Source organism: Sander lucioperca, chromosome 7, assembly GCF_008315115.2.
Source record: "Sander lucioperca isolate FBNREF2018 chromosome 7, SLUC_FBN_1.2, whole genome shotgun sequence".
Lineage (NCBI taxonomy): Eukaryota > Metazoa > Chordata > Actinopteri > Perciformes > Percidae > Sander > Sander lucioperca.
Window position 1 is genome coordinate 12,372,935 of NC_050179.1, and position 25,790 is coordinate 12,398,724.

At 38.7% G+C, this 25,790-nt stretch overlaps 2 protein-coding genes across 6 annotated transcripts; one reads left to right on the forward strand and one right to left on the reverse strand.

Moving 5' to 3' along the window:
* The first annotated feature begins 2,155 nt into the window (after window positions 1–2,155).
* On the forward strand, window positions 2,156–10,920 carry slc28a1 (solute carrier family 28 member 1). 2 transcript variants are annotated; one of them, XM_036002763.1, is made up of 19 exons: window positions 2,156–2,428; window positions 2,790–2,867; window positions 3,084–3,163; window positions 3,243–3,310; window positions 3,594–3,685; window positions 3,825–4,014; window positions 4,111–4,252; window positions 4,489–4,602; window positions 5,439–5,513; window positions 5,620–5,700; window positions 5,820–5,900; window positions 6,360–6,485; window positions 8,019–8,149; window positions 8,249–8,417; window positions 8,770–8,967; window positions 9,492–9,573; window positions 9,656–9,754; window positions 9,834–9,939; window positions 10,080–10,920. In XM_036002763.1, exons 2-19 carry the CDS (start codon window positions 2,864–2,866, stop codon window positions 10,198–10,200), a joined length of 1,959 nt encoding a protein of 652 aa, XP_035858656.1. In that variant the 5' UTR covers window positions 2,156–2,428; window positions 2,790–2,863; the 3' UTR covers window positions 10,201–10,920. The 2 variants fall into 2 exon arrangements, with proteins under 2 accessions (XP_035858656.1, XP_031138435.2); XM_031282575.2 differs by lacking the exon at window positions 2,156–2,428 and having other exon boundaries at window positions 2,501–2,867.
* On the reverse strand, window positions 10,605–25,137 carry alpk3a (alpha-kinase 3a). Of its 4 annotated transcripts, none has more exons than XM_031282571.2 (16): window positions 24,836–25,109; window positions 24,250–24,571; window positions 23,818–23,850; window positions 23,343–23,464; window positions 22,730–22,847; window positions 21,255–22,593; window positions 15,595–18,040; window positions 15,058–15,345; window positions 14,515–14,662; window positions 13,834–13,961; window positions 13,700–13,735; window positions 13,325–13,599; window positions 13,126–13,214; window positions 12,809–13,026; window positions 12,667–12,715; window positions 10,605–12,578 (listed from the first exon to the last, which is right to left on the reverse strand). In XM_031282571.2, the coding sequence occupies exons 2-16, from the start codon at window positions 24,387–24,389 to the stop codon at window positions 12,239–12,241; spliced, it is 5,769 nt and encodes a 1,922-aa protein (XP_031138431.1). In that variant the 5' UTR covers window positions 24,390–24,571; window positions 24,836–25,109; the 3' UTR covers window positions 10,605–12,238. The 4 variants fall into 4 exon arrangements, with proteins under 4 accessions (XP_031138431.1, XP_031138432.1, XP_031138433.1 ...); XM_031282572.2 differs by having other exon boundaries at window positions 24,250–24,529; window positions 24,836–25,108; XM_031282573.2 differs by lacking the exon at window positions 23,818–23,850 and having other exon boundaries at window positions 24,836–25,044.
* Between the last annotated feature and the right edge of the window lie 653 nt (window positions 25,138–25,790).

Genomic DNA, 25,790 nt, shown 5'->3' on the forward strand with positions numbered 1-25,790 from the left:
GCAGGATGTGCAAAAATATATTAACAGGGGATGTGCAAAAGTTCACAGTATAGATAATAGTGTAACACATAGAGACAGATGGGGAACATTCACTGCACATTCAGTGAATAATAATAATAATAATAATAAATAATATAATGTATGTATAGAATGTTTACAATGAAATACAGTAATATAGTGTTAAATAGTGTGCATGGTCAAAATGGCTTTAAATTAAGATTTTGTTACAGTGACATTTGTCTGATGTTCTACATGCTGTGTTGTATGCTGCTTAATTTAAAGTAAAAGCTATTTATCAAAATCACAGTCACTAATATCAGTTGTTTACTTAACAGCAAAACAACCCATGTATCCTTTGTTATGCTCAGTATCCACCAGTCCTTTGTGGCAGTCAGTGCTTTAATAGTGTTTTGTCAATCCTTGTCAATTCATAATCAGGGTGTAAATAAAGGAAACCTGGCATCAATTCCAATGTTTGTTCTTGTTAGCAGCCTGGATATACTGTAAAGCATATGGCATTACACAGAAAGATAAGGTAGCCAATTGTTTTACTGTTTAATATTTACACACAGACGAGAATTTCCTGGTGAGCTTAGTCTCATTTGGGGAGGAGGTTTTTAGATTCTCTGGAAGATCCATGACCTCTAAGTTGGGAAAGAGCATTAGTGTAGTGAAGAAGCTAGTTTTTGATATCCTGTAAGACAGAGGTGAGGGACACTAATATTCAATACTATTCCTTCCTGCTAGTGATCTGTAGAGTGGTGACACCAATTCCTGCACTTTGGTATTAGATGAAAAAATAAATAAGCTAACTGTAAACAGAAGCAATTATGTTTCGGTATTATATGAGAGATGAAACAAACAAAAGCTGAGTTTTTTTGTATTGTAGGCTATGCATTGCAATCAAACTTCAACAAGTGTTTTCTCAATCACAGCTTTGACTGTCACATCTAAAATGTCAAAGTAAAACTGTTGGCAAACGAGTTGATGTCCATAAAAAAAAAAACCTTGGGTTATTGAACCAAGGCGTTTAATGTTGTGCTACAAAATCTGTTATTAAGTCATTAACCTCTGCTAATGCATTTTATGGTCTGCACAGCATTCTGAAAACCTTTTTTCATATCCACACAGACTGAGCCCCCATTAAGTGTTATGAACCATGGATAAACAGCATTTTATGAGGAATCAGAGATTTTTGCGTGTGTGACGAGATCAAATTTGAACAGCAGCGAGAGGAACAAATAGCTGCCATTATAGCCAATCATGAATCATAAACCTGAAAGTAAAGTCCAAATTGCACTGCAATATATTTAATGGTCCAGATAACAACTATGACTATTTTTGAGGCTAACTGATTCTGCAGCAAATCCTCAATGTGCTTCATCTTCAAAACAAGCATTTAGTATATTCTGTCATAAAAATACAAGGTAATTTGACATTACACAAAAGGTTCTATGTGTCTGTTGTAGCACATGTAGACAGGAGCATTTAAAGGTGGAGTCAGCGATTCTAATCCAATACACTTTTTGTTTAATTCAGGGAATATCTCTTCACGGTCCACTATCTGTCCGTTATGTATGTGTGCACTAAAAGAAAATCCAGTGTTCACACAGCCAATGTCAACACAGTCTGTCAATGGGAAACAAACAAAGTGGCTTGGACCATGCCACACTATTCCGTTCGTGCTTGTGCATAGGACAGGGGAAAAGCCATGGATGTATAAAGAGAAAGGCAGTGGGAGCGAGAGGGACGGACGGTAAATCTGGGACATTCTGAAGGAGCACTGACGGGAGGGTGTTGAGTTCAAATATCAACAATCTTTCTCCAGAATTGCAGACTCCACCTTTATAACATCACATAGTTATATAGTATAGTCAAAGCTCACATACTTATCTTTGGGTTATTTTACTTGAGTAATCTTTGCTCTGACATGATAACTGCTTTATTCTCTTCTAACCATATAAAATGGGTTTATTCAATGTGAAGGGTCACCTGCTACAAACCTAACAGCATTTACAATTTATAGTATATTTAATTTAATTTAATTCAGTAAAATTAGAAAAAAAAAATATTTGAGTTAAGTCTTATTCATCGTATTGTTCATTCACAAGAAATGTGTTTTTTTTATAAAATAGTAGAACAATTACTTTTTATGACTAACTTAAAGCTGTGGTAGGTACTTTATTTTTTGGCGTCGGTGGGGCAAAAAAATTCCATAATAATCTTTCAGGATATTGTAATTCAAGTGTTCTAAGAGAAAACTCTTCTACACCTCCTCTTGGCTCTGCATTCAGGCTTTAGATAATCTAGACATGACGGGAGACTTTGGTCAATTACAGGTAATTTCAAAGAGAGAGAGCGTTCCTATTGGCTGTTCTGCCCACGTATTGCCCGTGCAACAGAGAGGGGAGAAGAGCTGCAGGAAGAGGTCTCCCTCTACTTCAGATTCTGGTGTTTTTTGTTTTCTACCCACTGCAGCTTTAAAGCAATGTTGGAACACTTCCTCCTACAGATAAGATCATTCATGATTAATCTGCTATGTATCCACCTTTATTATCACATATTGGCTTTAAAAGCTCAAAGTCAGACCCAATGACTTCATAGCTGTTAACAAGAATTCACATCTTATCATCTGTTGCTCCAGTAATTTGGCAAACTTGCTTAACATCACGTCTAATCAAATGTTGCTTTATGACTTATTACATGATTTCTGTTGTATTATCACACTCTGTGTACTTCCTGGGACAGATACATAATGCGTATGTTATTAATGATTAATTTTTTCATAGATGGCAGACTAGGTTTTCCCGCAGTGTGTTTTTTACAGCACAGCGTTTGACAGCCAGGATTAGGAGGACGCACAATGAGTAAGCCATTAGCTCTGTTTTTCTGGTATTTTTGCGTACCATTATTCACAAATTAATCCACAAGGACTCTGTGGATTTATTTTTTAATGTTCTTTCTTATCTCACAGAGTATATAGAAACACAGCTCGTTACTTGCTTGGCATTCCTTGTTGTTAAGTTAAAGCATGCTCTCCCAAAGGCTGCTGCATAGAAGTGAACAGTGATTGTGTTTTTCAGCGGAAACCGACGGTGTCCAGCTCAAAAATTTAACCCACACCAATGGAAATGGTGTGGACAACCAGGCTTTTGAAATAGAAGTATGTATCACATTTCATTTTTTAAAGAAAATGGCACAACATGTTTTTGTTTTAAATAAAATGCCTTTTATGTTCCTAGGAGGACAACATTACTGATACTAGCAGCGTCAAAAGGCAGACTAAAAAGGGTTTGGGATCATACTTAAGGTGTGTGAGTTGCACTTTGTAAAATAATAGTTTTAATAGTAATTGTTTTATTTTGGGTGCAATTATCACAGCAGGTGCACAAAATTAAACCTATGCAGTTTGGATTATGCTTATACTTTGTAAATGTACAGTACGATGGACATATAATTATGGAAAATATGTGCAGCTGTTTACTGTGCTATTGTGATCTTTGACTCAATATTGAATCTATAATTGAAATTGAATGTAAAAGAGTTTTTTCCTTACACAAGTGGACATTACATATAATTTGTCATTATTTCAGCCAAGTTTCCAAGCCGATTAATGCCACAGAGGATTACATCAAGGCTCACTCAAAAACCTTCAAATACGTTGTGCTGGGCTTACTTGGAGCAGGTAATATTAAAGTCTTTTCATTTGTGTTACAATCAGTCGCAGTTTGTTTATGTTGAATGATATTTCTTTTGAAGACAATAACAAGAAAGGAATAATCATGTGAATGTTTTTTGATCAAACGCTCTGTTCTGTCCTGTAGGTTATGTGGCATATTTCATTGCAGCCTGTGTATTGGATTTCCAGAGGGCCATCGCTCTTGTAGTCCTAACCAGTTTGGCTATTGTTGCTAAATCATATGAACTTTTGAAGGAGTACAAAGGACAAAGCATCAGTCAGTGTTTTAGACCCGCAGTTAGATGCTTTAAATCTAACTTAAAATGGTTAAAATGGTGAGTGGATGTGTTGTTTTCAGTTGATGATAATTGAACTACACATTATTATTATAATCTGTTTATGAGTGAAGGTGTGTTTTATTGTGTTTTCAGGGTTTTCATCTTAGCAGTTGTGGTCCTGCTTGTTCTGTGGCTGGCCTTGGACACACGCCACTATCCTCAGCAGCTTGTCTCGTTCGGAGGTGTGTGCGTGTTCGTCGTGCTTGTGTTCCTCTTGTCAGCACACAGGACAGCGGTGAGTTCTGCATTGAGTCAAACACTGACTCTACTCAAAGATGAATGATGACTAGGGTGGCAACTGTTTTGAAATGGACGTTACTGCCAAGTTATCTGTGATCTGTTTTGCTAAGACTTTGGATATTTTGGCCTTGTGCCCCTGTCATCTTCAGGTTTAGCAGTTTCCTTGCAATAACAAGGCTCTATGGAGACACCCTGATACACTAACTAACTTTAAAAAAAAATCTTTCTTAGGTATCTTGGAGGCCTGTGTTTTGGGGTCTTGGGTTGCAGTTCTGTATTGGCCTCTTTGTTATAAGAACGCAGCCTGGACTCATAGCATTTGAATGGCTTGGAGACCAAGTGCAGGTATTACACTTGGATGTTTTAACATAAATATTAACTTACTAACTTTGTTCAAATGAAAAGGGGCATTCTACCAAAAATAATGGAAACATATTCCTAGTTAAGTAGGAGGAACAAGCAGTTGTCAGCTGCAATTATATATGAACAAATACTTAGGCATGTGTGTAACCTCAGTATATTGAATAATAGGATACACACTGATGATTATTACACAAGATACAGTTCCCCTCCCCCATTAACATCACAGATATTCGGCATACAACTCCCAAATCATCAGTAAACATAACATTAACAGGTAATTGTACATTATAAATTCACTTATTTTATTAGGAATATGGATTGAAAATACCATCCATTTACATTATATTAATAACATCCAAAATGTACATTTATATTCAATGTATCTAGGAATTGTATTACTATGAAATGTGCGATCTAACAGTCATATCATAAGTGATCCTAAAGCTCTTGGTCTGCACACCAGACTTTGCTCGTATGGCGTAAGTGTTCGTTTTCTACCAAGGTGCAATATTGTTTAACTGAGTGGATCATACATGCTTATCTTTAGAGCTACTTTATTATGCTGTTCACTCTTATTCTTGAGTCAAGGGTTGAGGGAGCAGAACGTGCGCATAGGCATGTGGTCTGTTAATCACTTTTTAATGTGCAGTTCAGCCTACTGTCTCTTCTTAGTTGCCGCTTTAGTTCCATGACTTCCTATTGTAAAATATGAATGAATGTGTAATTGCGACTTAATAGTCATAAATGAATGAATTGAAGACACAAATAATCATTTAAAATGATATAACCCATGTTTCTTCTTTGTCTTTTGATTACAGATATTCCTTAACTATACCACAGATGGGTCACGTTTTGTTTTTGGGGACCTGATCAATAACATTTTTGCCTTTCAAGTAAGTGGATGACGTTGTATTCTTTCTTAAATATAAGCACTTAACCAAGATTCTAAGTTATTGGAATTGACCATGTCAAACTTGAGTTTTGTGATTACCTCCCCAGGCTTTGCCCATTGTTGTGTTCTTCAGCAGCGTGATGTCAGTCCTTTACTTTTTGGGGATAATGCAGTGGCTCATTCTGAAGGTAAGGAAAGGTTAAAGTTGTACCTCACTGCATCATATGTTCCTGTAAGCCTGGGTGTATATTGCTTATGCCTGCAGTGTCATACTATGACCAAGAGCCATGTGTTTTTGTCCACGCAGATCTCATGGGTTATGCAGATAACGATGGGAACCTCTCCCACAGAGACCTTGAGTGTGGCAGGCAATATATTTGTTGGGCAGGTACTCTGAGCAAGACTTAATGTCTTTGTTACAATATCTTTGACACTAGTCTAACTATGTTTTGCTTTGAAATTTCATGAGCTACAATCTCTCTGTCATTAATAACTGCAGTAGAAAAAAATCTACAGTTACTGATATTTGAATGATAGCTTTACTTATCTAGTTACTTTATGATAAACGTGTGAGAATATTGGCTTTAAGTTCTAATTTCTGTTTCTTCCCAGATTCTCCAACCCGTGTGTGTCTGTTCTGTTCTGTTCTGTCCTGTTCTGTTGTTATCCATTATCATTTGCCTCACCACCTTTTGTTGAATAAACCTTCATTGAATGGACTGAAATTCTCTGTGGCTTAATCATGCATTCTGACCGATGTCCCATGACGATGGCAATCAACCTCTAAAACTGCACCCTCCTTAACAGTTACTCTGCTTGTTTTCTTTTGCTCCACTTTGTGCATCAGACTGAAGCTCCACTGCTGATCCGCCCTTATTTGAAGGATATGACCAAATCTGAGATCCATGCTGTTATGACTGGCGGATTTGCCACAATTGCAGGCAGTGTCATGGGGGCTTTCATCTCATTCGGGGTGAGATTAAGTTGTTTTCATGCCACCACATAATACATACTGTACATACAAAAAATAAAAAATATATCTATATAGCACATTTCATACAAAAAGATGATATCAAAAAGATACAATAAATAAAAGAGTTATTTAAAAATAAATAGTATATGAATAACAATCTGTGGGTGTGAAACAAAGTAAAAGTGTGAAGGTAAAAGCAGGTTTTCTTTTAAATGTTAGAAGTGAGGTGCACATTCTTAAATCTATAGTGTGGGGCCTCATAAACTAAATGCAGCATCGCCATAGGCTTCAGACCTGGAGGGAGGAACAGTTAAGCGAGTGTCAGACATAAACTGTGAGGAGGCCAGTGATTTAATCTGGAGTGAGGTGGTAAACTGATTTGAAAACAATGAGAAGCACCCAAAATCAATTTGGTGACAAGCAGCCAGTGAAGAGATTTTAGTCTGGGGGGTGATAGGTGCACGATGGTGAAGATCCCTGCTGCAGTACTTTGAACCAGTTGTCAAGTGGGAAACAAATGCACAAATTAGTTTTTCACAATTGTCCTGCGAGAAAACTTATGTAACTGTGGCAATTCTTCAAGTGGTTAAAACCACTTTATTACTATCAAAGTATACTCTCAGATTCTTAACCAGAGAATAAAACAAGGTTGTTTCCTTTGGCAAAAATCTCAAAATTTTGAGCCATCTAATTTCTTAAAAACAATTTACAAGGTTACTTCTCCCTATGTCTTTTAAACTTTCTATTATGAAAGTAAAATAAAGGCTTTTTAAATAATCTTGAAGAAGCGTGCCTTGGACTTTCCTTTTTTTTAACAGGGCTTAGATCAGAATAGAATGGAGCCCAGGACTGAACTTTGGGGTTTACCACAATAAATATTTGTTCTTTCTGAACAGAACTCCCCAATTAATACAAAGTAGTCTCAACCTGTTAGGTAATCTAGATCTGTGCCCAAAAGCCCAACCCATGTTTCTTCAAGTGGAGCTAATAAAGTTGTTTTATTGGCATCTAGAATGCTTTTCCTCAGAAGAGGCTGTATCAATTTGGGTCACTGAATAACACCTGCCTGTAAGGTTAATATTCTGCAGTATATTTCTGCTGACAAGCAGTCAAAAAGCATCTTCAGAAAACTGCTAGCCATCAGATCCGGGGCACAATAAGATGGAAGACAAATGACTACTCTGGTCTGTTGAGCAAATCAGCATCAACTACATGAAAAGATGGGATAAATTTGACTAACATGATCAGTATTGCGTTTTGATAGTATATCTGATCTAATGTTATTCTATCTCTGTAAAAATCTGCAAATGCATTATATTTAGTTAATACAGACGGTGGTGCTCAACTAAAACAGCAATAAAAACTGGACTTTTTGACTTTTTAATATTTGACAATGGTTTTGTTTAGTTGATTAGCAGTTTTAGTATTTTAACAACAATTATGCAGAATATTAAATACTGTATCTGTTGCTGATTATTGCAGTAAGTCCACCACAGCACCATGAATTAAATGACATTTCCTTGTATTTTGCAGATTGATGCATCTGCCTTGATTTCAGCCTCTGTAATGGCTGCTCCTTGTGCCTTGGCCATCTCCAAACTTTCTTACCCAGAGACAGAGGAGAGTCCCTTCAAGTCAGAGAAGAATATTAAAGTGGCTTGTGGGTGTGTATGTCTGTCCTTTAATTTTATCTCTTCTGCTATCATGATTTTTCTACTTTTTTAATTAAATTACTTCATTTTGTTGTTGTTAAAACTCCCTAGGGATGAAAAAAACATCCTGGAGGCTGCTAGCAGTGGAGCATCTGCTTCAATAGGTCTTGTTGCTAACATTGCAGCAAATTTGATAGCCTTTCTTGCCATCCTTGGGTTCATAAATGCAGCTTTGAGTTGGCTTGGCGGTATGGTGGGATATCCTACAATTACATTTCAGGTACGTTTCAGTAGAAGACTGATAACTTAAGTGTGACATTTTGATGATGTGCGATTCGTTTTTCGACTTTGAAAAACAAAATGTTTGCACAATTGTAATATCAAAAGAGGCTATCCAAAAATGTGCAGGTGGTCAAAAGATAAAAAGAGCCTATAAAATTACAATCCCATTCAAAAACAAAAATGAGTAAATGTATAATAAATAAACATTTAAATAAATATGATTTGTTTTGATTATGTATTTTCTTATTCATTATTTGGACTTACGTATATTTATATATGCGCACATTTCACAGATTTTGTGAGTGAGTCTAACAATATCCAAATAACCTCATGCCTCTCTGTGCTCATAGATGATTTGCTCCTACGTATTCATGCCTGTGGCCTTTATGATGGGAGTACCATATGATGAGAGTTTCACTGTGGCTGAACTAATTGGCACAAAGCTCTTCGTCAATGAGTTTATAGCTTATGAGAAACTGTCTGGACTGAAGATGAACAGACTCAAAGGACTTGATGAAATTGTTGGAGGCGAAAGACAATGGATATCTGTGAGTAAATGTTCTTAATTGGAGTGAGTGTGGGTCTGCTACAATTATAAATTCATAAGCACTGCACAAAAGAATTAAAGCTATAGTGCGTAGTTTCTGTCTCCCCCATGAGAAATTCTAAGTAATGTCAACAACACTGTCAGCGTGTCCACATGATACAAGCCTTCCGTGATCGCGCACAGCCCCGACCCCTCCTCCACGCAGTTGCTAGTAGCCAAGGAGGACACGGAGGATTAAAAAAAACATAATGGACTCTTCAGAAGAGATAATTATCTTCACTCGAGTTTCTGTGTGCGAAAGTCACCTGACGCCACAATCTTCTGAACATAGCCATACTGAGAAATACAGAGAGAGTTGTGTGGAGCTGATAGTCTTAATTAGCTTTGTAGCAACTAATTTGGCAATGGCTTGAATGTAACGGACGTTCATTAATATCGAAAAGTTATGCACTAAAGCTTTAAAAGGGTAATGATTTTACACAACACAAAATAACATCACATGATCGTGTTTTTTTCTTGTTTCAGGTCCGATCAGAAGTAATCACCACTTATTCTCTTTGTGGGTTTGCCAACTTCAGCTCACTGGGCATTATGATTGGAGGCCTATGTGAGTATTTTATCGATCCATTGTCATGTTTTTGTCCCGCCATAGGATACTCTCTCAATAATGATTTTTCTTTTTCTCAAAGCCTCTATATGTCCATCCAGAAGAGGTGATGTCTCGTCTTTGGTGATGAGAGCTATGCTCACTGGGACTTGTGTATCTCTCATCAATGCTTGCATTGCAGGTAGGGGCTTTTGAATTGAACTGGCAGTGCAGTTTCCTGCTGTGCTGTAACTGAGTAGCTTTTTTGCTTTATTTCTTAGGGATCCTCTTTATTCCTCCACTTGATTGCGTGAAGCTGTTTAAGGAGACTGATTTCAATGCCACAGATGTACATTTACAAACTTGCTGTCAAAACCTCTTTGAAAGGTAAGCATGTACATTTTCATTACGGTGACTGATTTAAAATGCAACATACAGGGTTAATAGATTCTTAAATGTTCACTCAGGTAGTTGAGTATCTCTCTGTGGGCTATTTGGACTTACATCTCAAATGCATTTTTTTGCAGCACTATAAACAATGGAACCATCTCGTTTGAAGGATCATGGAACACTGTAGCAAATGTCACTGTGTTTTTCTCTAAATGTTGTCAGTGCTGTGGTCTTTCTAATGTGGCAGTTTGTAATTAGAGGAGAAAAATACATATCAGTGTCTGGTTTTCTACTGTAGTTCATTACGTGCCTCTCTATGTTTGTATATTTGTGTTACAGTTAATGTCAAAATGTAAAGCCTATATGCATATCTTTTAAAGATAAATGTATCATGTATTATATTGTAAATTAATTCAGATATTGGCTTTTATTTAAATCCAAGGATTAAAAGGACACACCTTCAGAAATATACCTCATGAAATATACAGGCATCAAACGTTTGAGTGTAAATATTTCAAATAAAATTGAGTGACTTAGTTATTTTGTCATACTTTTTGAAAAAATTAAAACCTATGAAAATGTCATCTATGCTTGGACACACATGTTTTACATATTTATTTACAAAAAACATTTGCTGACATGATGTGACATAACAAAGCACACACTGTAAAACACATTTATTCTTTCTTAATCGATCATTCATTTACTCACTCACTCAGTCACTCGTTTACAATTTTTCTTCACACTTAATGCACACATAAACACAAGACAGTTTGTTGGCATGACACCACAAATTAACACCATTCGCTCCTTTGTCAATATTTCAACCTCATTTCAACCTCTTTTTGAATTTTTCTATCATAAACAATCATGCAATTACAGTGATGTAAAGTAACAACAGCTGAAGTTTAAGAGCGGAGGACTTTGAAGACTCTCATTGATCATTAACCAATAATCTATTAAAGGAATTTCTAAAGATGTCTTGCCAGTTTAATATTTGTAAAAGACAAATGACTCCTGTTGGAATTTAATCATGAATACCTGTTGAAACTAATGAGATAACTGAATACTTTTTATTCTGATTGTTATTCTGCTGACCAACTGTACACAAGCAAAACTCACAGCTCTCTTGTTCAGCACAGGGGATTGTCAGATACTGTACAACTTTACAGATGTCATTCAGGGAGCCTTACTTAGGCTTCTGAAAGTCCTGAGTCTGCTCTTTTGGTTATTTTGTTCAGTGTGCTTTTATTCGACCCAGAGTCCATAGGTCAGATCCAAATTGCTGTGTGGTACTCATTCATCAGCTTTCCTCATCGTTGGTGTGTTTGCATGTCAATGAGCATGAACATACCATAGTTAAAGACTTTACTGGTAAGCCCCTTACTGCTCATTGCTTTGCATTCACCAGCATAATTCTGAAATACTAGGAGAGGACTGATTACAGATACAAAGTACTCAAAAACTAGTAACCATAAACACACAAACATCTTTGACCTAAAAATGGTTCTGTAATTCCTGTAATGCTGCATTGGCAGTTCTAATGCAAGCCATACATAACCTCTCTAAAATGATGTCCTACACACATACTGTACATCACAGATGAACGTGCAGTGTTTAATATGGACACATTTCCTCAACCCCCTCTGCGGCTGTGGTTTTATTCTCCATAACTCTTGAAATCAAACCATGAAAATGTTGACATCTCTTCATAAAGGAAAGAGCAAAATGTCACTGCACATTTAACAGTATGAAGTACAGTTGATTTTTCAGTGATGATGATTTTGAGTTGACAGGTATTGCTTAGAAAGTTGTTTGTCCAGTAGTACAGAAATAAATAGCTCGCACACTGCAGTGCTCCAATATCCACTTATTTATTGCACCTATAGGTGACGTTTCGAGCACAACTGCTCTTAGAGTTGTTTGTCCACTCATAGAACTGATACTGTAAGACTCTGAGGCAAGTGTTTCAAACTATTTAATAATGTTATGTCAACTCTGTGTGACCCAGTTTTACTTTTCACACTGTTAAAGTTAAAAACACATGCTTTGCTGTTTTGCATTTAATATAAGCCTTTCAAGCAGTAGCTGGAGGATAGATGTCTCCTACTGTAACTGTAATGGCGACTGAGAAGTTCACAGTAATTCTTTATGACAAGTCAGGTCAACAAACTATTCCTTTTCTTATAATCTCGCTCTTCAAGTCCTTGCTGGTTTTGGTAACTGGAAAGAAACAGGTAATACTAAACCATTAAAAGCAATAAAATTGTGCTTGACACAGTTGAGGTGCTTCTTCCTACCTCATTTCAAGAACATCAACAATTTCTGCAGGCTTTGGTTTGGCACCTGATTTATTGTCCTCTGTCTCCTGAACTTTTCTAGTCACCTTTGGGCTAGAAGAAGCCTTTCTAGACATCTGAGGGCTGTGTCCTTTCCGCTGCAGCTGTGGGCTGTTAGAGCCCAACTTGCGGTTGAGCAGGGGGCTCTTGGAGCCCTTCATCTTGGTGGGTTGCTGCAGACTATCCATAGTCTTAAGTGAGCGCAGGCCAAGAAGTCCACAGTAGTAGTTGCACTGATGGTGTGTCAGAAACTGTTCGAACACTTCAGGAGAGCCATGTTCTGTTAGTCCTTGGTATCTGGAATACAGGGAACACATTTTTATTCCAGCTATTCTGATAGAAAACAACAACAATAACATTTGCATGTCCTGGTTTAGATACAAACCCTTTTGACTTGGTCACAACTCTAACATTTGTAATCTTTGTTTCAACACCTGCAAAAATAAATCACAGCAGATTGTTAATATTATCATTCCTACAAATAGACAAATGATTGCACTCGTTATTAACTTGTATGTGTGTCTTACCCTCCAGCCGAGTGACCAGCAAATTGCCATGCGTCCACTGATGGAGCCAATGCTGGAAGGTGCTGCATTTCTGCTCCACCTCCGACATGGTTCGTGTAATCAGCCTGCCTTTAGGATCCATCATACAGTACTTAAAGAAGACACCCTTAAGATCAGCCTCCACTGTAGCATATGGCACAGAGTTCGCAGGCCGGTACATCAGATACTGAGGTATCACTCTGTGGGCACACAGACCATTAGTCGGTTGATCAAAAGCAGGGTTGTACATTTTAAAAGAAATCAATTATCAGATACTATATAATAAGCATGGTACTTACTCTAGTGAAAAGCCAAAGCTCTCAATAACTCTTGCTTCAGCCGAAAAGATTTTACAGTATTCTCGAATCATGTTTTGGACTTTGCATTCCTGGCAACACAAATAATTTAATAAAGCAGATCAATACTGACATTGTAATCACTAGGGATTTATTGGGAGCAATTTACCAAAGATTCTTAGACAATAAATCCACCACTCACTTGCTTAGTTATCTGTAGATTTCTCTCTGTGAGGTTGCTCTCCTGCGTGGTACCGTAGGCAATGGGGCTTTGAACTTTGATGATGCAGGCGCTTCCAGACTCAAAGACGGGATCCAGGCCGTAAATGACCTTCACTCTGCTGGCTTTGTGAGCGCAGCCCTCCCCGAGGTGCACCGTCTCGGTCATGATGCGGCCAAAGTACTTTTCACCCCAGCTGCCACAGTCGGCCAGGCCTTTACTGAACAGCAGCGGGGTCATCTCAATCTCCTCTCCAACTAAAGAAAAACAGAAACACATATTTACAATGAGCAATAATTTACAGAAAATCTATCATAAAAAAGGCTGATAAGTTACATAGCTAACTGAAAAATGTACCTTGCAAATCATCTTTTAGTAGTATCTCAGACAGAACTGTGAAATAGAAAACAGAAAGATCTCATAAGATTGTTATTTATATATAAAAAAGTTTAGATTTCACACTTGATTTTTCCAGGCATACTGTATCTTACCGTCTACGCTGAGCAGGAAGTCAGTGGTGTCAGTCCCATATTCATTATTGATCGAACAGCCATATACTCCACAGTCATAGCTGGATGCTAGAACCACAGCCAGTGCTACTTGGCTTTCATCTCCTCCACTTGAGGGCAAGAAAATGGAAAAGCACATAATCATTGAACACAATCAAGTTGAGTTGTACCTAACGTAAAAGATTCAACAACAACCCACAAGGTGTCACTGTAAGACAGATGGCCACGCTGTGTGGCAGCATTGTGCTGACACAGCAGCCAGTGCCACCTATATAGACTTTTAATGCCCCCTGGAGATGGGAAAAATAATGTGTCAGGTTACAGTTTCTGTGTCTAGCCAGAGATTCACCTCTCTGTGTCACAGCTGTGGGGCTCACAGTCACATGTGCTGGACGTCTCTGCAGTGAGAATATGAGAATGACAGAAGGCCATGGGATGCACTCTGAGGCCCAAATAAATCCTGTTCATCCTTGTAGCATTATTGTTTCAGGTTTGGAACCTGTCCATTTTTACCAGTCATGTCGGCTGGAAATCCTCAAAACAATAGCAGCGGGGGAAAAGGTGACAAGCAATACAACAAGTTGAACACCATGATGTGACAAAGCTGTTGATTTTTGATACAGGTAGTTAGAGTAGTGTTGACGTGGTTAGAAGGGGATTTACCTTCTCTTCACCTCTAGTATTTCCTCCTCATCTCTGTACCACTTAATGGTGGAGTCACTGAGCACGTTGAAGAACTGGCACCACAGCTTCAGGTGTCCAGAGGCATCTGGGAACGGCTCTCCCCTGATCTTACGGATGACCTGTGGAGCTGGTGGTGCATGTGATGGGGGTTCAGTGGGGGTGCCAAACAAGGGGCCCAAGGTAAATATATACTGTACTGGAGAGTGGAGAGACTTTCTAATGTTTCCACTTCCTCAGGCACTGGTGTACTTATCACACTCATGTGTTGACAAACTAAGTATTTCACAGAACCATTTGTAATTATGGTATTCTGATATTTTGTGAAAACTACACAAAAAAGTCAAACATGTTACACTGCCATTTAACAGCTTATCACTTGTGATTCTCCAGAACCTGAGTATTAAGCCATATTGTACATACATGTTCTGGTTATTATTGTGCAAACAAGTTGAAACTGCTCTTATTGGAAAATATGCAGAACTTGTTCTTTATATAAAATCTTTATATATTTCTATTCTTTACCTTTCAAAGGGTTTAGCTTCTTTTCAGCTGGTTTCTCCTCTTGTTTGGTGCTGACTGGCTCGTCTGTGGGAGTCTCATCTGCGACTTTTGGAACCTCCAAGGTGGCCTTTCTGCGGCTTAGCAGAGGAGAACGCCTCTCCATTGGTGGGGTACTTTGTCCCATGGGGGCTTGTAGTAATGCTGCTTTGCGAGCCTGGCTGGGTGACAGGTAGGGGGTCTCCTTCTTGCCTTGAGTATCTAGCACACCAACCACTGCTCCCTCTCCATCTTCTTTAGTTTTTGGGAAAACTACATGAAAAAGTCAAACATGTTACACTGACATTTAACAGCTTATCACATGTGATTCTCCAGGGCCTGAGTATTTAGCCATATTGTACATACATGTTCCGGTTTATATTAATTAAGGTAAGTAAAATGATAAGAACTGTAAGTTATTTTGTAAATATCAAATTGTGCAAACAAGTTGACACTGCTCTTATTGGAAAACATGCAGAACTTGTTCCCACAACATAATCTTTATATTTTTCTATTCTTTACCTTTTAAAGGGTTTAGCTTCTTTTCAGCTGGTTTCTCCTCTTGTTTGGTGCTGACTGGCTCGTCTGTGGGAGTCTCATCTGCGACTTTTGGAACCTCCAAGGTGGCCTTTCTGCGACTTAGCAGCGGAGAACGCCTCTCCATTGGTGGGGTACTTTGTCCCGTGGGGGCTTGTAGTAATGCTGCTCTGCGAGCCTGGCTGGGTGACATGTAGGGGGTCTCCTTCTTGCCTTGAGTATCTAGCGCACCAACCACTGCTCCCTCTCCATCTTCTTTAGTTTTTGGGATGAAGATTTTGCGACGAGCTCCAGAGGCCAACTCCTCAGGTGTGGCAGAGCGTATCAGCGACAGACTGTCTCTGCGCTTCAGACGGGGACTGCTCTCACAGGAGAGGGATGATGTTGGTGTTGAGTTTCCACTCAGAGTTTCGTCTGCTTTGTCATTCTGACGGTCACCCACAGTGATTACGTCTGAGTCTGCAGCAGCTTTGGACATGAATTTGCGGAGACTGGCAGGACTCAGTGATGGATGGGCCGGGGGTTTAGCGCAGAGTCTCTCAGCAGATGATCTGTCTCTTTGGAGGTCCTCAACAGACACAGAATTCTCTATCTTGGCCTCTTTAAGGGATTTTGTCTTCAAGACTTCAGGGACAGTGTTGTCATCTGTTGTTTTACTTAATGATGGCACATTGTCACCAACCTTTGTTATTAGAGCTTCAAATAACAAAGCAGGATTTTTTTCATTTATACTCTTTTCTGCCATTTCTTCTAGGTTCTGTTTTCTACTTTGAGTTTCTCCAGGCATAGTGTTGTCAGCATCATGCTTTGTTCCTCTCTGTGTGGCAGCTGAAGTTTCTGTTTCTGTCAACTCACTTTGAGTGGGCAGACTGGGTACAGAATCACTTTCATGACAAGTGACAGAGATCGGTGGCACTGCAAACAAAGGCACCGATGATGTTTCAAAAGGCTGCTGTGTATCTGAAATATGGGTGTTTACGAATACATCATCCTCCTTGTCATCAGTGCATGAAACATTTATAACAGGAATTGATGCATAGTCCATCTGAGGGAGCTGTTCACTGCTTATCATGCGTGGCGGCTCCCGCTGGATCATTTTTGTCTCGTCATCTAATTGCGCAACTTCCTTTACTTTCTCTGTAGGTAAGAGGTTGTTATCATTCTGCAAGCCTGGAGAATCAGCCACACCCTGCTCTTGGATTATTACCTCAGACACATGAGTTGCATCATATTGTTGCAAAGTAGCAGGCCCTGATTCTTGCTTGTTTAGTGCCAAAATAGTTAGAGGGAGAGTGCACTCTTTGAACTCAGGCTCCATTATTTCAATTTTTGGGATTATAAAATGTTCATTTGGGTTTACGCCTGAAACGGTTGGTTTAATATCTGGGGTGTCTTCAATTGTAGATATTTGGATTTGTGGGATATTCGCTGAGGGCCAACCCTGCTGTCTCTCACTGTTGTCTTGATGTGCAACATTACTGTGTTCATCCAAAACATAGGCATTACCTTTCTTGTTTTGTGTTACTGAGAGGCTCTTCGATTCATCTAACTCCTCTACTTTTACTGGATTTCTCTTTTCTGTCTCCACCTCAAACTGTAAACTCTCATTTCTTGCTTCAGTGCTCTCACCTTCTAAAATGACCTGTGTTTTTAGATTGTCACAAGAGTTAACTTCTAAATCTAAAGCAGAAATCAATACCTCTTTCAATTTGCTTTCCTCTTCACCGCTTCTAAAACCTGTGTTTGAACTAACATTGTGGACTTCAGGGCTTTCCTCTACTGTAGAAGGAGTGCATTCTTGCTGTATTTTTAGGTCACCCTTCTCTAAATTCTCCGCCACTGCAGTGGGCGGAAATCCTACATTCATTTCCTGAACCAGTGAAGTACATTCAGTCTGTTCGTTTACATGATCTCTCTCTACACTGTATGTTGCCACAGCAGGCAGAAGCAAAAGCACCTGATCTGGTGTTTTAGATTGACATGGCTCTATTCTTTCTTCCAGTGAACTTGTTGTTAATTCAGTAATCTCAGATCTGTTTATATCTGAGCACGGCTGTTTCTTTGATTTCACTTCAGCTTTCTCACATATGTTATTGGAAGAATGGCCCTCCTCTTTGCCCATATTCTCAACATTCATCTTCTCTTCTCGTAAAGTTTCAGTGGGTTCTTCTCCAAGGCTGTGGCTGTTTGACGCTAAGATAAGATTGTGAGGGGAAGTCCAGCATTCTTCCAAACAAGTGAGGGTGGCTGTGGGGGAACATTCCTCTTCATAAGGGCTGTGGGTCTGTAGCAGGACAGATATTTCTTCCCTGAGTAAAGATTCATCTCTTGCAGCCTGGTGATTAGACTGTGGTGAAACTACGAGGCAATCTTGCTGGTGTATGGGAACCTCTTTGATAACTGATGCTATCTGAGAGTCTTCCTCTTCAGCCTAATGGAAAGTAAACAAATAAAGAATTTTAGTACTTCAGTGTATTTGCAGCAGTATTGCAGAGGAGTCTGAAGCTTGTTGAAGCAAAGTTACTGCAGTGACCTTTGATACTGCAACGCTTTTAGACTGAGACATGTTTTTCTTCCATAAATTAACAGAATCATGAACAGTGACAGATTCTGACAAACATGATATTGGAATGCAGTGTTATTTCCCGACAGAGAGGAAAAGCACTGTGGTACAACTACAGTACATCAGGTTATTCTTGTTTTTGTTTTTTATCACCTGTCAGCCTAATTCAGGAACTTCTATAACACATCTCACATGCAAGGTAGCTGAAACCAAGTGTTTACACCTCTTTATAGTCTATGGTTTACACGTGCAAGGGTCCAATTCATTTTTTGGATTTTTAAACAAACAGGCATTATCTTTTTTGGTTTAAAATTGTCTGCATTAAGCCATGAATACATTTTATACTTTTAGCTCTATGATTTAAGCAATTAAACTGAGTTTCAAAGTGCTTGTGTGCTTTGCCTCTTATGTTAAAACACAGACAGGGGAATTCCCACATGATTGACATGTGCTGTTTACACAAAAAACTTGCTGGACAGTGAATGAATGATTGCTTGTCTCTCAACAAAAGACTAGCCATAATACGATTTGCATAATTCTGTTGTCATCATCAAGCTGGTGAAGAAAGAACAAAAACAAAACAAATAGCTTAAATTTGAGAGTGGAGAGTACCAAAGAGAAGATTTATAGGTAAAGCTTCAAGCTACATATAGAAGTGTTTTGGGGGTTTTCCCCTCACTGCCCCATGTTTTTACTGTCCACACCCTTAAAATGAATGCAGAAGATTAACAAAGCCAGATGACGACTCGTGACAACATGTTTGGCCAGAAGTGACTACTAAGAAAAAAAGAAGTTGCTGCTTTCGATGGAAGAGAACTGGTGTCACATTCAGTCTAAAAATGAAGCTGTGGTCATCACTACACCTCGGTGTGTAAATAGATGTCACAGCCATGTGAGAAAATACTGTTCAGATACATCGTTTGACATCCTCCAACCACTTATCCACGAGGCTTCCCATTAAACCACCACCATAGCAAAGGTACAGTTGTAGATCCACATTACGGACAAACAATCTCTCTGCAGGTGGATAATGTTTAAACGTAGACTTCAGTTTCATTTTCAACATGTTACTGTGCACAAGGAAACTATAGATGAATATAGTGTTTGTGCACTTCAAGCAGAATTCACAAAACAAAACAATTCACAAACTCAGAATACATTTACATAAAAATATTTAACTTTCAAGGAAATGTTGGTTTTGGTGGCTTAAAATAAACTTTCAGAACTTTCAACAAATTCTTCCTCAACTTCCTCCTTAAGCATACAGAATGATAATTCACATTCTAATAACTAGACTAATAACTAATATTAGAGTGATTTTGAAAATAAGTGCATGCTTGTACAGTTTGACCATTACTTTAGTGGATTTCAATTTAATATGGCCACTGATTTTCACTCTGGCATCAACAGAGACAAAATCATCTTATTTAAAAGAGGTTGAGGTCAAATCTGAGAATTAAAATTTTCTCTTTGTTTAATATTTGAGAAGACATAAGCATGGTTTTAGATGGAAACACATGGCCACGTATTTGCAACATAAAAAAAGAGTTCCAGCCTCATTACGTCAAAGAAAGTCATGAAACAAATCCATATTAAATGGCAAAGAGCCTCACAGTCACATGAAACTGAACTAAAGCAGTCCAACCCGGAATATAGCAATAACGATTAATCCTTTCCACTAACAGCTTCCTCACTGTAAGGGCGTATACTGCACATTAATCATATCATGATTGTCCTGATTCTCCACACGTGACAGACATGAAACAATTTACCAAGCGGAACACTGAGATGACAGAAGTACTGCCTACCTCCCTCTTCTCTAGATGAGGAAGAGGTTTATTTTAAGAGCAGTGAGGAATGTGTCCAATGTGACGAGGCCCTCCTTTCATGCCGAGACCTGCCGCTTTACTCCTGCTCATCAAGACCACACGGCCTCCTGTCATGCAAAGCCCTGTTTGTAACGTGAGAACCACTTCTGACATTCAGGTTTCATCATGATCTCTGACGCACTGCTGTCCCAGCAGTGTTGTAATGTAACAAATTACAAATACTTAGTTACTGTACTTAAGTAGAATTTTCACGTATCTGTACTTTACGTCGTTATTTATATTATTGAAAACTTTCACTTTTACTCTGCTACTTTTCCTAAATAAAATGTATACTTTTACTCCACTACATTTCCCCTCAGCGTCTTCGTTACTCGTTACTTACAAGAAATGTTTTCGTATGTTGGATTGAACAAAAACTTAAAATTCTGTTTCTGTTTTTCTCTGTGTTGATGTCAGACTTTGAATTTGATATTTAAGAAGGTGTGGAAACCCTGAATATTATGCTTTGCTATAAGGAAGCCACAATAAAGTTCATTATAAGTTTTTCTTTACTTTTACTTTTACTTCTAATAGTTAAGTACATTTAATATCAGAAAATTACTTTTGATACTCAAGTACAGTAAATATCACATACTTTAAGACTTGTACTCAAGTAATATTCTAAAAGGTGACTTTAACTTCTACCAAAGTCATTTTCTGGTAAGATACTTGTACTTTAACTCAAGTATTGCTTTCAAGTACTTTATACAAGACTGTGTCCCACTCATCACAGCCAACATCTGAGACATTCCCCATCCTTTCTTATAGTGTGCAGTGTAGATCCACAACATCCCCCCACCTCCACACATATTTAGTGAAAGTTGCTCAGTTTCCTATTTCTCCCACACTGTCTTGTTTGGCTTGTCGCTCTTGAGTGATACACAGTAAAGAGATGCAGTATAAAACCACAGCCTCACATGGCCAGGCTGACTCACTCCACCAGTTGCTGAGCACTGATATTAATCTGTATGCTTTAAAGCGGTTGTATAGTCCAACTGACCCACACTGTTCAATGAATATAACATCTAACTATGAGTTGTATGCTTCTTATCTACCACATTTGCAACCAGCAGTAGCTCACATCCTAAACTGTGTCATAGTTGACATAGTTCAGGCTTTGACCCTGAAGTAGCTGTATTATCTTTTCACACAAACGCAGTCTATATATAACTTTCAAGGGGCAGCCAGCTGCCCTTCAAGACCACTGTACGTACCTCAGTGAGAACTTGAAGCCCAGACAATGACATTTCTTCACCTGGACCGCTGCTCTCTGGCCCCACAGACACCTCTATTTTCTCCACAGCATCGGCTGCCTTGACACTCTGCCCTGTGGACTCCTCTATGCTCTCAGGTGGCAATTTATGAGCTGGTGGCAGGTCTGTGTGTCTGTCTTCATGCTTATGTTCATGTGGCTTCAGTGACACTGACTGTTGTTCTGTATCAATAGTTTCTGAAGGCTCCTTTGGTTTATCTATTGCCATAGGCACAACGTCCTCCGTTAGAGGCTTGCACACTTGATTATGCTCTGGTTGCAGCCGAAATGATGGCGGCGTTGAGGCAGGTGAGTGGTCAAACTCTCTCTCCTTGTTCTCAATGTGATCATGAGAGTCCTTCCTGCTCTTACCAAAGAAGAAGTCTTTGACTGTGTGGAGCACAGAGGAGATGGAAGCCTGGATGTTGTGGTGGTCGTGATCCTTATGAGCCTTGCTGTGATGTTTGACTCCTGAACCATGTTTTATGTTGGGTACTGTATGCGACATCTCCTTCGGCCTTTCCTTTTCTTTCTCCCTCTCTATGGCCACTTCTTCTTTTCTCCTTTTCTCTCTCTCATACTCTCCCTCAAGTGCTTTTTCTTGTTCTTCCTTCATGTCTCGCATCCCCTCTTGCTCTCTCTCTTTCTCTCTGCTGGCACTTACAAAAGGTATATCTATCTCTTTAGGTTTCTCCCCTCGAGATGCATTCTGTTTCTCATCAGCAGCCTGGGACTGGAGAGTCTCTGCCAGAAATTGTGCCAAACCAATTCCTCCATCATAACAGTTTTCCCCTCCATTTCCCATCATATGGCTTCTGCCACTGCTGCTGTCGCTGCTGCTAACCCCAGAATCTGCACCATTTAAGATCTTTATTTTCTTTTTGGCCATGGTTTCCTCAGCTGGAGATATCTCCTTCTCCAGGTCTTTGGATGTCTCAGGGGCTGTTTCCTTGACTTCAGCGCTAATACCATTAGGTACTGCAGCAGCTCCCAGTTGTTCCACAGCCTCAGGCTCCTTGACCGCTGGCCTCTCCTCTGGTGGTGGGATGTGCCGCTTCCTTTGAGGACGTTCTGGGCTACACTGCGGTTTCTCTTTCTGAATGTTTTCTTTAACCCCCTTCTTGGTCTGCTCCTCTTGATCTTTCTTCTTCTTGTCTGCTTTCTGCTTCAGCTTGGCAAAGAACCTCTGGTGGATCTTGAACTCGTTCATGGTGCCAACCTCCAAAACTCCCGAACAGGAGACAATCCCTTTGCTGTTGCTGGCTGAGACCTGATAGATGGCTGCATCATCCAATGTGCAGCTGAAAACAGAAACATCTATTTAAATCATATTACAGGTACGCTGACTGTGTTACAATTCCAAACATAAAACAAAAAGCTGCATTTCTAATAATTTGATGTAATAGATTACTATTCTTGCAAGGTTGTGTTACATACTTGTAAATATGGAGGGTGTGGGTTTTTCCATTACGATGAATTTCATATTTTGGAAGTCCACAATACCGGTCCATTTCCATATCATCTTTATACCATTTAAGTTCTGGAACTGGGTAACCTAAAGACATGGATAGATTATAATGAATGGATTGCCTCTGGGTTACAAACATTACACCTCTAGTGCCACAAAGTACTATCTATGAATATTTGAAAATACTAAAGTCTTTAGTTTGCACTGAATATATATGGGAAATTATACAGTAAACAAAAAAAAAGTGTAAGAAGCTTTGGCATGAATGTGTTTTGAGGCTGTTGCATCATGTTTGTGATGTGTCAGCTGCTGGAACAGCTGTGACTGTTGGATGGGCCCACCCATCCAATCTGCCTGCAGTTAGAAACACAACATCCTGAAAAGTCAGCTTGAATATGACACGGTCGATTGTGTCTAAGGAGCAGTTCAGGAAGAATGAAGCATTTAATTTGGTGCTTTCAAAGTGAAATCCTTGTTTTGTTATCAGATTAGTCACATCCTGTCTCTTCATCACACACAATCTGAAAAGTCTCAGTTACTCCAATAAACAACAAGCTGAGGCATGCAAATTGACAGACCTACCTGTCACCACACAGTTGAACTTCACATTACAGTTTTCCGACACTGCCTTTGATTTCAAGGTGGTCTCAAAGGATGGCTGTGTATCCTCGGTCAGCTGAGCCATGACGCTGCACAATGTGCTCCTGAAAGCAAACACTATGCATTAGAGTGTCAATTTCTTGTTTGTTTTGATGTCTTCACCTCTGTGCAGTTCAATCCAACAACTTGCTTAATAAAGAAAGATGTTAATGGGAATGTCTGGTAGTGACGAAAGAGTGACGAGAGTGTGAAAGAGTGACAGAGAGACTTGTGAGATGTCAAGCAAAACAAAACTGTCAATCCAACACGAAAAATGATGTTCATCACTAAAAACTGAACGCAACACTTGACAAAACCGGACACTTACAGTTCAAACGTGTACGTTTCATTCTCGGTGTAAACCAGTTTTTGTGGTTAAGATGTTAGTTGGGAGGAATGTTTGAAAAGTGTGGATTACCTCGTTGGCCTGTAGTGAGAATACCTTGAATAGCTATTCAGAGAGGCAAATAAAGGGATGTCAATGATTCAGTTCTGTGTACATATAACCCACCTACATGAACTTGTTTAATAACTGCCCTCCTCTTTGACAAAAGGAGCACTTTTTTGGTCATATGGTTTGTAGATTGGAAACAGAAAAATGCATAATTGATGTGCTAAATGTCATTTTGTGTGTAATCAATATGGTAAAAATATGTGATTTGACTTATCATTTATTCGAGCTAAATACATTTAAATATAGAAAGATTATGTTATGTGATTGTTTTTTACTTAATCTATCTGACGCAGATGCTTTTTCTTTACCACCATGCAATATAAATCAGTTTTTTAAACACAAATCTGCTTCACAAGAAACATCCTCTATACATTGATTATAGACGAGGCTGTCTACCTGTTTTCAGGCCTAACATTCGAGAGGTAAGGATTGCGGCTTTCTGTGCGGCCATTGGAAGAGCTGCCCTCCTCTTCACTGAAGCTGCTTGTCCTCCCATTGACAGAGTAAGAGCGAGTCATTGGCCTCCTGGAAGTCATCGTCCACTGAAGCAATTCACAATAAATGTCAAATCCAAAGGTAAATGTATCACCCACAGTATGAAACTACTCCGTGTTCACGTCCACAGTTTGTCAAAGTTCAGGGCTCAAATTAAACGGTGTTATCCATGTAAAAGCCCCTGGAGAAGAAAATAAGTAACACTTCAGAATGGTAACAGAACCTGTTGAAAAAACAAAAAAAAAGTTTAAGGGTAATTTGCTCATATAAAAGACAAACACACAGTTTAGACTTAATGCTTGTTCTTTCTCACCAAGCAAAGTACTTTGCATTGGAGCAAGTTATAAATAGGATATCAGCTATCGGGTTGTGGAAGGGCTGTTAGTGGTCAAACACAAACCTAAAACGTGTTATTTACTTAAACGTGTTAGTTATATAATTCTGGTGTTTCTTGGTCATCTAAAACCAGGTATATTTTCCAACTTACCATTGAGATGTTGTCAGTGTTGCTTTCGAGCCAGAGTCTGTGAAGAAAATCTCTGTAACTGCCTATCATAGACATGCATGTGTTGCCAACAGGGGCCTATTTATAGCAGCCCTACAAATAGGTGCAAGAGCACATCAGATTTTCCAAGACTTAGGAAAGAAATCTAAAAACTAAACTGAATTTAAAGTAAAAGCTAACCATTCAAACCAGCTCACATAACTAAAAATAATTTCATGAATGGTCATACTGTAAAAATGTCACTGCTTTGTTTTGTTACATGTTAATAAGTTGGAAAAAGCGTGTCCCACATAGTGAGACACTGTGGAGTGGATGTGGACTTGCAAAACATGTCTGTGTCTGTAGCTGATGACAACCAATGGTCTATGTCCTATGCTTTGCATAAGAGTTGCTAAAGGACGGCCCCCCTCACCTCGTATTGCAACACATGGTCAAAACATATACATACTTGCTACTCACGTTTCACATCAATTAGACAAAAACAGGCTCAGCTGACAAAATATATACTTTGATTTAATGATGTATGATACGTTAGTTATGTTATTGTTTTTGATTGGTCTTACTTATTTTTGTGGTTTTAGACTGTTCTTGAGTTGTTTATGGTGATATTTAGTTTGTTTTTAGAATTACATCTTTTACACAATTGTATTAGAAATTGTATTCATAATTTTTATAAGCACATGTCTATCTAATACTAGTTTTTCTTCAATTTACTGTCCAATCTTGGCCAAGACACTCTTGAAAAAGATATTGTAGGCTTTCCTGGTTAAATAAAATAAAATGTAGCTTTAACAAACAAACATAAACAAAACACACCTGCAAATAAACTGACAAATATCTTTATTTAAACCTAATACCCTTTTGTAAAAAGGCCATATAGCCTACCTACTGTATATATCTGCATTGTGAAAGGGATGCTAAAAATAATATAGATATT

Excerpts from the sequence above, each read along its gene's own strand:
- slc28a1 (XM_036002763.1), top strand. Across the intron at positions 3,164-3,242 it reads ACCAGGCTTTTGAAATAGAA|GAGGACAACATTACTGATAC; the intron begins GTATGTATCACA and ends TTATGTTCCTAG. Across the intron at positions 9,940-10,079 it reads TGTCAAAACCTCTTTGAAAG|CACTATAAACAATGGAACCA; the intron begins GTAAGCATGTAC and ends ATTTTTTTGCAG.
- alpk3a (XM_031282571.2), bottom strand. The coding sequence starts at position 24,389 with ATGACTTCCAGGAGGCCAATGACTCGCTCTTACTCTGTCAATGGGAGG. Across the intron at positions 23,851-24,249 it reads AATGTTAGGCCTGAAAACAG|CTATTCAAGGTATTCTCACT; the intron begins GTAGACAGCCTC and ends CTCTCTGAATAG. Across the intron at positions 15,346-15,594 it reads GAAGCTAAACCCTTTAAAAG|TTTTCCCAAAAACTAAAGAA; the intron begins GTAAAGAATAGA and ends TTTTTCATGTAG.